Genomic DNA, 13,226 nt, shown 5'->3' on the forward strand with positions numbered 1-13,226 from the left:
TTTTCTGTGGGCAGAAAAAGTTTCACTTGTGAAGTGCAACTTTCTTGCCTCCCCTCTCTTGCAGCAGCCTGAAAGATCCTCCAGAATCCAATTCCTGCAGGATCTTGAAATATCCTCTGTGTTGATCTGGTTAGCACTTTGTAGTAAACTGCAATGCACTTTAATCAACCAGCTGTTTGAAATAGCAAGCTGGCAAATGTGCAAGTGCATTTGTTTTCAAATAATTTGGGGAAAATAATAAAGACACTGTCCTATTGAAGTACTTTCTTGGGGGAACTAGCCACAAGTAGCCGCAATATCATACTGGTGAGTTAGAGTACCTACAAATAAATTTACTTTTCAGTTAGAAACATGGGTGTCCATTTGTTCTTCATTGTGTCATTTAGTGTCATTTTCCTGTGGTGATCTTTAGGTGTAAGCACTAAAAACACTGAAAGAGCAGTGCAGGAATAAAGATGCTGAAATGAGAAGCATCCAGGAAAAATTAAAATGAACAAGAAGTGACCAGGAGTGATGGTGCAGATAGAGCCTATTTTGGATTGTTTTTCCAACTTATCATTACAGACAGTGTCATTTTCCTCCCCTCCCAGTTCTTCAGTTTGGATTCACAACTATATTTGTGGCAGCTTTTCCACTTGCTCCACTTCTGGCTTTACTAAACAATATTATTGAAATCCGTCTTGATGCATACAAATTTGTCACACAGTGGAGACGGCCATTAGCTTCAAGAGCCAAAGATATAGGTAAGCAATTGTATTAAATGTAACACACTCTTCTCAGATATTACAGTAATTGATATTTCCACAACACATAGAAATCTTAAGTGTGTAATCCAAGATACTCTCCTAAGAAAAAACTAAAAATGGAACACATTAATTTTAAAGCCAAGGACATGAAATTTACCTCCTAATGGCAGTCCACTGTATAAAGAAAGCCAAGGCATATTTGGAACAGAATGCTGTACAGCTTCTTACGAAGGAGAAGGGACATGCAGCACCATCCAGAAACAATATTCTGAAAATGGGACATGCACAACAGTTGCTTCACACATAACAATCTTCATGTTGGGAAGATTCACATTGACAACCAGGAGTGGATATGTGCATTACAAAACCCAAGCTGCATGTATTTATTTTGCTCATCCACAGGAGTATCAAATAGTTGAAGTACTTCCTTAGTTGACAGTAGTGTTTTCAATCCCAACGGGAGCAGGGGTTCACCCATTTTTGGGGCCTCCAATCTGCTACAATGAATCTGGCCAGCAGGGGGAGCCCCACCCCTGAAGAGCTCCTGCGTGCCTGATGTGCTCAGCATGATGACATCACCCAGAGATGATGTCATCATGCCAGTCATGTCACACGAGGGACACGCTATCATTTGGAGGTGACCAGGAAAGTGGACTGGAGACCACTACCACCAGGAAAGTAAGGCCTGGCAACCCTAGCTGAGAGGATGCTGATTGTTAGTATAGAAGTCACACTATACATCTTGATTATTAGAAATGTCTCAATATAGGGCTTTTTTGTGCTGCCTCTCATCTAAAATTGAAGAATTGTCTCTTGTAATAGGGACCAACATTCCAGCAGAGAGCTAAGCCTAGTCACAGATACAATGGAATGGAGAAGTATGGGGGTTCTCCCTTCACATGCCTCAGCTAACTTTGGAGAAGAGGGGGATCTGTAGTGGCAGGCAGCCAGGCATGTACTTAAGCTACTTAAGCTGCACAAGCGCAGCAACTCAGACAACACATTGTTGTTTTGTTTGCAAGTAATGTTTAAACCTGTATTTGCATTTCTCAGGTTTGTGATGTGAATGTAAAAGTTTGAAAAGAAACTATCTACAACTTTTTTTACTTAATTGACAACTTTGACAAAGATGTACCTTTCATCTTTTTGTGTGTGTGCTGCTAACCAATTAACCGCACTCTGTAGAGCTAGAGGGCATTTGTTGATTTTAGCACTCCATTCCACAGAATAGCAAGAGTTCAGCTGTGCTCTAATATATCTGCTAGTCAAAAGCTTCCTTGCCATTTTGGCAGTGACAGGAAGACAGGGAGGACTCTGTTGCCTATGGAGAAAGAACTTCACATTGAATAAAAGGCAAGATGTACCTTCTCTTCGGGGATGCATCAGTATGAAGCATGATCCTCAGATCAGTGGCAGAATAGCATGACCACTTACATCAAAACAGTGGATAGCAACTGTTTTGTGTTAAATGTTTATTTGTGCTCCTTCTTACATTACCATTCCTGGAACTAACACATCTTTTTTTTTTTAATTTAACAGGAATCTGGTATGGAATTCTAGAAGGCATTGGAATTCTTTCTGTTATTACAAATGCATTTGTCATAGCTGTAACTTCGGATTTTATCCCCCGGCTTGTTTATGCTTACAAATATGGACCATGCGCAGGCCAAGGAGAGGCTGGACAAAAGTAAGCTGTTGTTTTAATCTCCAGCATGACTTCTTGTGTTAGCGTCTGTAGGGATTTGTTCTCATTGCCATACTCCTGTTATGGCTCTAGGTTCATAACCAAGCCAAACAGATCTCATTTTTCCTGGAGCATTTCTGCATTTGCTACAGAAATGGAAGAATAAGACTGTAGCAAGCTGTGTACTTGGACTATAGTGGTCAGACACAATGAAACAGCAAACATTATTCCTGAGTAACACCCTTCTCGTTTTCTTTCCTGGCAGTGTGAGTTCTAAGAGCTCCCAATTTAAAGGGAATGTATCTGAGCAATGGCACACACAAATAGCTATAAAGTGATCTTTTGACAAAGTGATGAAGCTGCTTTCACAAGTTTGGTAGAAGCACTGAGACTTGTGCAATGTGTATCTCTCAAGAAGCAGGACATAAAAGGCCAAAGAGGTATAAGAAGAAGGTGAATAATGGCTTATAGTAATCTATCCAAGCAGCTTTCAAAGAGTTCCAAATACTTAGTTAGGTAAGGATCCCAAACATCAGGACAGTCTGTAATCCAAAAGGTAAATATAAAGGATAAAAGGTAAATATAATGGAATGAGCTGTGAACAGATGGAGGCATGTAACGTGTGTCAGGAACAGATAAAGCATTAACTGGTACACTCAAGGAGTAAACCAGGAGAAGCTTACAATTTGGGACTGATTCTGGTTTCAGTTCTAGGACCGGGGCATGAATGAAAACAGAATATTCCCTTTACTGGAGCTTGGATAAAGGATCCAGATGAGCTATGCTTCCTGTCTAGAGGATGGTGAGAAGGGAGTTCCCAGCCTGGGAATGTTTCCAAATAAGGGGGAAAGGGAATGTCTCAGGAAAGGGAGGAGATGAGTTGAGGGCACTTTTTCCTCATCAAGGTGGGAGTTCTAGGCTGAGTTCAGACCGCCGGCTCAGGGCAGCAGCATCCCGACCTGGAAGTGAGCTGTGGAAACAGGAGCACCTGGAGTGTCTGGACAGCCCACAGAACAGGGACAGGCCACAGGAACCCTGGGGGAGCATCTAGAGTGCTAATGTGCATGTCTGCTTGGGTGCTTCCTGGCCATCCAGACAGCAGGAGAGGTGCCTTGGAGGACCCCCAGCGATTAGGTACCACTTACAAATTGGGCCGCCCCTATTGCTAGTAGGGATGAGGTGAGGGCAGGACTGGGAGGTGATGTGCACATGTGGAGGTGATTTTTTTGTGCACACACCAGCCATCCCTGGGGCAGCTTAAACCACCCGCCTGGCACCAGCCCTAGAGGATATTTCAAGTGGCCCATATTGGGTCAATGAGGCTGAAGAACTGTTTAAGTCAAAACTGGTAGTGAGAGCCTGTCACTGGTAATATTAATGATTAATTACTGGGCAGTCCTAATTAGTGGGAACGACAAAGAGGGTGGCTTGTTTTTCTCTGAAACTGCCTTTGTTTCCAGTGTGTATGATGAGGCAGTGCAGAATTATGTCCACTCCTGCCTCTTCTTCATTGGCTCTAAGCCTTTGTTTTGTGACCCCAAGGTCATTTTGGGGTCTTATGTTTCTGGCAGAGAAGAGTCTGGAAGAGGAGGAGAGAAAAGCATAAAAAGTGGAAGCATCACCATTTGTCACTTTTAGCTATTTCATTCTGACTTTTAGCCCTGATGCTGAAGGCTGAGGGAGGTCATGCATATGGGTCTTTAAGAAAATGTAAAAAAATATGGTACCAAAAACAATTTATATTTGTGTTTTACACCTTTATAAGCTATGTGTACCCAGCATGAACATAAAAGTATAGCTCTGAGGCCAGTGAGTACATTAACATTTTAATCTAATGAGCTACACCACATTTCACAAAAAGTATCATTCATAAAACGTTGTTATATTTGTTTCCCTTTCTGAAACACAAGAGGGGGTTTTGTTGGTGGTTTTATTTTTGGCATATTTTGGATGTCACAGCAGTTTTGTCATTGTGGCAGAAAATGAACAGTTGAAGTTACAGTTTGTGATTGGCAGTGCAGCTAATTCATTAGCCTGTCAAGGATTGACATTTCAGTAGGTGCAGGAGGGAAAACAAATGTTCTGCTTCCACTTTGAGATGACGGGTTCCTGCTTCTCCTTGTTAATATCACATAGAGCTACAAGATATTTTGCATGTCAGTTTTTGGTTTCCTTTACTTTTTAAATCCAGCAAAATAAAAATGACAACATTCAGGATTGCACTGAATAATGGGGTTTCAGCCTGTTCTGTTATTGTAGGGTTGTCATTAAAGTACAGATAAGTAAATCTTCACTAGGCATCAGCCAAATCCACTGGCCTGGATGTCACTTACTGTACACTGGAAACAATGTAGCAAAATGGAAGTTAAAAGGTCTGGCCTTTAGCTGAGTTTTTATTAAAGCTGGTTAGCCACACCTTGCTTGCAAAAATGTTGTGAGCATTCTTGCTATTGAAATTGACTCACATGATCATCAGTCTTCCTTAACCATGAAGGCCCAAAGGCACTACATCTCTGAATACTGGGTGGCAACATCAGGGATACCTGATATCTTCTTCACATTGTGCTTGTAGACTTCTCAGAGGCAACTGGTTGGCTGCTGTGAGAAACAGGATAGTGGATCAGATGGTCTAATCCAGCATAGCTCTTCATACTTCTTGCAGCCCAATTTTTTGCCTTTATTAATTAATTTCTTAGGTTTGCTCATGAAAAGCAGCACTTTGCAAAAAGTATTCATCATTCCTGCAACAAAGATTTGAAAACTGCCTCAGGTGAAAAGCGTTTGGGAAGCTGATGCAGCCAGTTTAAATGTTATCAATTCCTACTTTAAAGATGTCTTAAGGATATTTTCAAATGCTTCATAAATTCTAACTTGATGCTGAAGCTAACACTTCACTATCAAATTTTATTTTATTTTTTAATTAGTGAGGAAAAACTACCAATACAAACAATGGGGATGTCATTAGAATGATGGGAAATTATATACATATCTTGAGTCGTTCAGTTCACTTAGGTCTTAAAAGGATGGACATAAATATTTTTCAAAAATACATTAAGAATTTATTTTAAAATAATATTTTGCAAAGCAAGGCTTCAGTGAGGGAATAGGGGTGGTGAGTTTTCACGTATGAATGAGAAATCTGAAATAACTGGAAAATTTTTGAATATCTTTAAATGTTCTTAGATACCTTAACTTAAATCTCAATTACCAGTGTCCAGACCACCTGGATTTTGAGAGCCATTTACTCTTCAAGCAGTTCCTGCCACCCGCAAATCTCATCCCTTGACCTAAGTTGTTGACCTAAGAGGCTGATGAGCAAACAGCCTTCCCTAGCATGTTCAGCATTAGCTGATGACAGTCCAGGTAATCTGAACCTCGGTTGTCATTTCCAAGCATCCGAAACAAGCCTGACTAAAGACATTCTTGTCTCCTAGGTGCATGGTTGGCTACGTTAATGCAAGTTTATCAGTATTTCTAGTGTCGGACTTTGAACATCGTTCAGAACCAGCATCAAATGGAAGCGAGTTCTCTGGCTCACCATTAAAATATTGCAGGTAAAGAAATGTAGGTAAAAACACAGCCATGTGAATCATTTTTCCCCCTCATTGAATATATATATTTATTTCTAAGGTGCCTTCTCACAGTGATGTGCAACTTCTTTAAAAAGACCAATCAACAGAATAAAATACAGCAACCTAAATGAATGTGAAGGTCCTCCCTTGCCTGCACAGTCCCTTTTCCCTCTGTTGTTGTATCCCACCTACTTAGGGCTTTCCAAGAAGGTCATTCTTGGGCTAAGGAAAGCACTCCCTCTCCCTGATCCCTCCATTAGCCCCAGTCCCACACCCCTGGCCTCACCCTCACCACCTGGGCTAAGATCTGGAGTATCACCTTTAATCTGACTACCCCAACCCAGCTGGCCCTCTCAACCCCATCGCTGCAGGAACTTCTTCTGAGCTATATCCTTCTGGCATCTTTGGTGCTCCACTGTGCTGCGATCTGACTGGTCCCTGACCTCAGCTGTCTCTGCTGGTCTATTATGGGTGATAGTGAGGGCTGCCATCTGGCTTCTGTGAAGACTTCTCCCCTTGCTGCTTCTCTGAGCCTGCTGCGGTGCTGGGTGATGACATTACCTGCTGGTGAACATGGTCCTGCAACTCCTGAGGGGGTTGGTAGGGTTGCTTGTTGGGGAACCCAGGGCACACCCTGGCATCCCTTCCCCTCTGGCTAGGATCTTTGTTGAGTGAACAAGGGAAAAAGAGGACTTGTGCAGTGTTGGGCATGGCTGTGGTGGCATCAGGCCACTGGGCTTGGCATGGAAGCTGTGGGGCAAGAACCAGGTGGGATGCTGCCACCCCCATAGAATGAGAAACTCTTGAGAGGCATTCTGAGACTCACCATAGAAGAGGCTGGTGGGGCAGAATGTAGAGAGCAAAAAAACTCTCACATGATCACTTTTGCTATGCCTCCACGGTGCAGGTTTGGCTGCTTGTCCCACTGTCTTATTCCCTTTGTTCTGACTTTAAGGCTAGAAAGTAATCTTGTAATCTTGGTTCTGTAAACAAGTTTTAGAATATTCATTTCTTGTTTGTAGGCCTTATTACCTGGTGTTCGCTAGTAAATTGCTGCAGTAATTTCCAGATTATTCCTGAAGCACCCTGCCATTGCTTGGGGGAGAGATCTCATGAATGTGCTGGCTGTTCCTTTACTTCTCCTCACCTCCCAGTATTAGCATATTCATTTGTGCTTGTACAGACACCAGAATCTAGAATATGCATAGCACCCTATGAGTTGCATTATAGTAGGGGAGAGGAATGTGTGTGCACATGCTTCTTTATATCTCCTTGCAATGGACAAAAATTGTCTTTATTTTTTGTTTCAGGTACAGAGACTATCGTGACCCTCCTCATGCTCCAGTACCCTATGGTTACACACTACAGTTCTGGCATGTCTTAGCAGCACGATTGGCTTTTATTATTGTATTTGAGGTAAGATTTGGGACTGACACAGATTTGAAAAATGTAAGGGTGCATGAAATTTCAGATTTGATGAAATCAAATTTAATTTTACAGTAAAGTTGTGTAGGACGAAAGAAGCAACTCTTAAATGATCTTAAGTAAAAGATCCCATTTATAGTATAGCATACTCGCCATTAAAAACATTTCAAGTGGCAAATCTTGATTTCAGTGTTGGAATTTTAGAGGGCTTAAAAATGTGACGTAAGAGATGCATGATCAGATGGACTTTCTAACATTTTGATATTCCGATAAAAATAAGTACTAGGAGCTGCCAATCAAATTTAAATTTTTGTTATAATTTTTAGATACGTTATATTTTACTTATCTAAAGCCTTCAATAGTCAGAGCCTTCAGGAGTCAGAATGCTTGGATCATCTCATACTGTTAATTGTAGTAGCCTACTCAGTTCAGGGCACAATCCAATCGAGCACACTTAAGCACACTGAAATTAATTTAAAGTGTTGACTTTTGGTCAATGACCACCAGTCTTTTAAAAAGTTTTATTTATTTTTTGAAACTGGATACTGATAAGCAACACTGACCAGAAATCACTTAACTCTGGGGATGCCTGGTAGGCTTTGCTTGACATCGTATCAGTTGGCTGTCATAAAAACAGAAAAGCCCTTGATCTCTTTAAAGGGACACCTAGTTTTCTAAGAAAAGTGTTATTGGTGACATTTTACCAGCATTAATCTTCCTTATACTCAAAAGAAATGTTTGCATTAACAATGATATTATATGGAACAAAATCAGAATGTGTGCACACAGAGATGCAGATTATATTTTTACTGTGGTTTAAAGAGCTCTGCTTCTGGTTTCCGTGCTAAATTCACCAATTTTCAAAACTTTTTTTCCAGCACCTCGTCTTTTGCATAAAACACCTGATTTCCTATTTAATCCCAGACCTTCCCAAAGATCTAAGAGATCGAATGAGAAGAGAAAAATATCTGATCCAAGAAATGATGTATGAAGCAGAACTGGAGCGTCTCCAGAAAGAAAGGAAAGAGAGAAAGAAAAATGGAAAATCGTGCAACAATGAGTGGCCATAAGTAGGTGGGTGGTGGATACTTCAGTTTCTATAGTCCACTCCAAGTAATTTGAAGAATTACTCTGAACACCACAGTTCAGTTCTGTACACTGCCAGTGTTTCTCCATGTTTGGCATCTTTTTAACACCAAGATCATATGCATGACCTGAAGAATAGTGAGTTCAGACAGCTTGAGTGAACCAACAGCTCTTTATTGCAGACAGAACACGCACAACTAACAACCCACTGCTCAACATATACACTCCAGCAACCCTCAACATCCCCCTGTTTTAGGTGCCAAACAAACCCATTGGTTCCCCTAGGATCCTTCGTTTGCATAACCAATAGAAGTGCCCTATTGGCCAGTTCCCTAAGAACTGCCAATCAGCATGAAGGCACCAGGATACTAGGGAAGAACAAAAGCATGCTTCAAGCCTAACATAACACAGAAAAACAGGTTTCCTACCTGTAACTGATGATCTTCGAGTGGTCATCTGTGCAGTCACACTTGTGGGAGTAGGCGCCAGCGCCGACCTCGATCGGTAAACTTCAAAGCTGTGGATTTCCGCGCGTCCGACCCAGTGCGCATGCCCAGACGCCCCACTACGCATGCCCACTGGGACGGCCGCGGACATCCCGCCAGTTCCTTCTGGCCGCCGCGTTAGCCCCACGGAGGGACCAGCTGCAGCGGGGAAGGTGGGCGGGTAGTGTGACTGCACAGATGACCACTCGAAGATCATCAGTTACAGGTAGGAAACCTGTTTATCTTCTTCGTGGTCTCTGTGCATCACACTTGTGGGAGATTAGCAAGCTCAGGCCTACCTGGTGGAGGGTATGCCGGTCCATCACACGGAAACAGACTGCAACACTGCACGGCCCACCGAGGAAGCTTGTCTGCGCCGCAGGTCCAGGGCGTAGTGCGTCACGAAGGTGTGCGCCGAGGACCACGTGGCCGCCCTACAGATGTCTTGTAGGGGAACTCCCTTCATGAAAGCCTCTGACGTTGCTACTGCCCTTGTCGAGTGGGCACGCAGCGGTCCTGGGAGAGGCTGCTTCCGGAGAAGGTAACACAAGCGAATCGTCCCTGTAATCCACTTGGACAAACGCTGAGACGAGATTCGCTGCCCCAGGGAGGACTCTGCATAAGATACGAACAACCTGGCATCTTTCCTGGAAGGGCCAGTGCGGTGCAGGTAAAAGGAGAGCGCCCTCTTAACATCTAGGGCGTGCAACACCCGCTCGGAGTCATTGGCTGGAGAGGGAAAGTAAACTGGCAAGTAGATCTCTGAGTTGAGATGAAACGGAGACACCACCTTAGGAAGGAAGGTGATGTCTGGACGCAGCGTGGCCCCATCAGCTGAAAACACCAAGTAAGGGGAGTCGCACCTGAGTGCGGCCAGTTCCCCGACCCGCCTTGCCGAGGTGATTGCCACAAGGAAGGCCGTTTTCCACGCCAGGAGGTGGGATGAGCACGTCGCCATCAGCTCAAACGGCTTCCCCGTCAATGCTTTAAGAACTAGGGGGAGGTCCCACGCTGGCGCAGGGGCCTTGACCGCCGGGTACAGTCTCGCCATGCCCTTAAGAAAACGTTTAGTGTCCGGGTGCGTGAAAGGTGAGTGGCCGTCTATTGGCATGTGTTCTGCAGAGATAGCAGCTAGGTAGACCCGCACCGAGGAGGGCGCCAGGCCTCCATCCAACAGCGAAACTAAGAAGTCCAGAATTAACGATAAGTCCGCCCTTTCGGGCACCGCAGAGCGGTCTGAAGCAAACTTGGCAAACCTGGCCCATTTAGCCGCATACGATCGTCTCGTGGACGATTTCCTGCAGTTCAGGATGACAAACTGGGTTCTGTCCGAGAATCTGGAGCCAGATGCCAAGCCGTGAGACGCAGGTGCGGAATGTCGTGGTGCAGGACCTGTCCCTGGTGAGAGAGCAGGAGATTCCGCACTTGAGGAAACTGATGGTAGGTCCCCCCCGACAGATGGAGGACCAGAGGGAACCAGGGCTGTCGAGGCCACCATGGTGTCACAAGAATTCCCCTCGGACGTTCCCTCAGGAGCTTCTGAACAACCTTGGTAAGGAGCGGTATAGGAGGAAACAGGTATATTGTGTGATTCCTCCACGGTACCAGGAGCCCGTCCCCCAGCGCTAAGGGGTCCGTGCCTCCCCTGCAGCAGAACAAGTCGCATTTTGTGTTTTGCCTGGTAGCGAAAACGTCCAGCTCTGGGGTCCCCCAACAGTGGAAGACTGGGCGCAGAAACTCCCAATTGAGCTCCCACTCGTGCAGGAGAGCTCCGCCCCGACTCAGAAAGTCCGCCTGTACGTTCCAATCCCCAGGGAGGTGAGTTGCTCGGAGAAACACTCCCCGAGAGATGCACAGCTCCCAGACCCGGAGGGCCAGCTGACAAAGCCTCTGAGACACTGTGCCCCCCTGTCGATTGATATAAGCCATCGCAGTGGTGTTGTCCGTCATCACCGCTACTGACCTGCCCTCCAGAAGCGGTTGAAAAGAGCGAAGGGCATGAAATATGGCCAGCAACTCGAGGAAGTTTATGTGTTGGCGGGCGTGATGGCTCGGCCAGCGGTCCCCCACGCACATACCCCCCATGTGAGCCCCCCAGCCCCACAGGGAGGCATCCGTGGTGAGCGTGCGTGTCGGCTCCGGCTTGTGAAAGGGAGCCCCTTCCATCAGGTGACTTTTCAGCCCCCACCAGGAGAGGGACGACAGAATCTCTGCCGGGACCGTAAGCAACCGGGAAGAGTGTTCTACGTTGCACCTGAAGCTCCGCAGGAACCAGAACTGTAAGGGCCTCATCCGAAGCCTCGCAAACGTCAGGACAGAGGTCGTCGCCGCCATGAGTCCCAGAAGTCGTTGGAGCTTCCGCGCAGGGACAGTTGGATTCAGTTGGAGAGAGGACACCAGCTGCACTATGGCATCCGCCCTGTCGGAGGGGAGGAACGCCCTGCACACGCGTGTATCCAGGATCGCCCCGATGAATTGTACCTTCTGAGAAGGCACTAGATGAGACTTTTTAAAATTTATCTGGAGCCCCAATTCGTCCACCAAGGCCAGGGTGATCGTGATGTGTCGCAGCAACTGCTCCCTCGACTCCGCCACCAGGAGCCAGTCGTCGGTATACGGAAAAAGTGTCACTCCTTGTAGCCTCAAGTGAGCGGCAATGACCACCATGGTCTTGGTGAATACCCTTGGGGCTGTACAAAGGCCGAATGGTAAAGCTCGATACTGGAAATGGTCGTCTCCGACCGTGAAGCGCAGATACTTCCGATGCCGGGGGTGGATGGAGATGTGGAAGTATGCGTCTTTCAGATCGAGAGTCGCCATCCAGTTGCCGCTGCCCAGGAGAGGAAGGATGTACGGTAAGGATGTCATTCTGAACTTGTCGCACCTTATGAAGGCGTTCAGTGCCCTCAGGTCCATAATCGGCCGGAGGCCCCCATCCCGTTTGGGGACTGCAAAGTAACGGGAGTAGAACCCCTGACCTTTCTGGTCCATGGGGACCTTCTGGATGGCGTGCTTCTGAAGGAGCGACCGGACCTCCTCGCAGAGAGTCGGAGATGGAGCTGTAGAGACAAACCTCGGGGTACACGGGCGGCGGCAAAATTCTATGCAGTAGCCCATTTTGATTATCCATAAGACCCACCGGTCCAAGGTGACACGGGACCAGGCAGGGAAAAATTTGGCAAGACGGATAGAGTCCAAGTCCTGTGCACCAAACGTATCGGGGGGAAAGTCAAAGGCCCTGCTTGCCCTGCTTCGCACCCTTCTGGCGAGCCGTCTGGGTGGAGGATGGGGAGTACTTGGGCTTCGACTGGAAAGAGGGTCGAGTGAAAGAGGCCGATTTGGAGTGCCACTGTCTGTCAGGCGACTTGGAGTATGGCTTCTTTTGCCAGGTTTTAGGCCACTGACGCTTGGGTTGAGGGCGCTGCCCGGACACCCCCAGGTTTCTGGATGTTTTGATGCTTTTATCCAGCTCCTGAAGGACCGAGTCCGTCGTGGAGCTGAATAGTCCTGCTCCGTCGAAAGGAAGATCCTCGACATACGCTTGTGTATCGGGCTGAAGCGCCGTGGATCTCAGCCATGCGTGCCTGCGCAGGGAAATAGCCGATGTGAGGGCTTTCGCGCACGTGTCCCCTGAATGTCTGGCGGAGTTTAGCTGCTGCTTCGCCAGGACCATACCCTCCTTCTGCAGCTTCCTTAAGGCGTTACGGCTCTGTTTGGGAATAATAATAATAATAATAATAATAATAATAATAATAATAATAATAATAATAATAATAATAATAATAATAATAATAATAATAATAATAAATTTTATTTGTATCCCGCCCTCCCCGCCGAGGCGGCTCAGGGCGGCTAACAGCATCTATACATGTACAACAATAGGTAATAGATAAAACTTAGTTAACAATAAAAACATTTAAACATTATAAAAACCTGTTAATAATTAAAAAAAATTTAGAATTCACAGTTTGAGTTAAATTAATCTGGCAGCATAATAATATTCTGACGCTGGTGCCTGCCAGTTTAAGTATCTATACTGACGAGAGTCTTGAGACACGGCTACTCTAGGTCCTAATTCAGTAGCCGGCATACGTTTGTTTAAAGAGGACCGTTTTGCAGGCCCTGCGGAACTGGTCGAGATTCCGCAGGGCCCGCACCTCCTCTGGGAGCTGATTCCATAGGACCGGGGCCGCAGCTGAAAAGGCCCGCACTCTGGTGTTTTGCAGCT

The 13,226-nt window shown here is 45.8% G+C and overlaps 1 protein-coding gene across 6 annotated transcripts in view; it reads left to right on the forward strand.

The window, feature by feature from the left end:
- Positions 1-13,226, forward strand: part of ANO4 (anoctamin 4) — a 288,919-nt gene that overhangs the window by 271,926 nt on the left and 3,767 nt on the right. For all 6 annotated transcript variants that reach the window (XM_060245247.1, XM_060245249.1, XM_060245245.1 and 3 more), the window contains 5 exons: positions 591-743; positions 2,286-2,433; positions 5,865-5,984; positions 7,313-7,418; positions 8,306-8,501. In XM_060245247.1, coding sequence (XP_060101230.1) covers positions 591-743; positions 2,286-2,433; positions 5,865-5,984; positions 7,313-7,418; positions 8,306-8,497 — 719 coding nt within the window. In that variant the 3' untranslated portion in view covers positions 8,498-8,501. The remainder of the gene's footprint in view (positions 1-590; positions 744-2,285; positions 2,434-5,864; positions 5,985-7,312; positions 7,419-8,305; positions 8,502-13,226) is intronic.

This window comes from Heteronotia binoei, chromosome 8 (genome assembly GCF_032191835.1).
Source record: "Heteronotia binoei isolate CCM8104 ecotype False Entrance Well chromosome 8, APGP_CSIRO_Hbin_v1, whole genome shotgun sequence".
In the NCBI taxonomy this organism is placed as follows: Eukaryota; Metazoa; Chordata; class Lepidosauria; order Squamata; family Gekkonidae; genus Heteronotia; species Heteronotia binoei.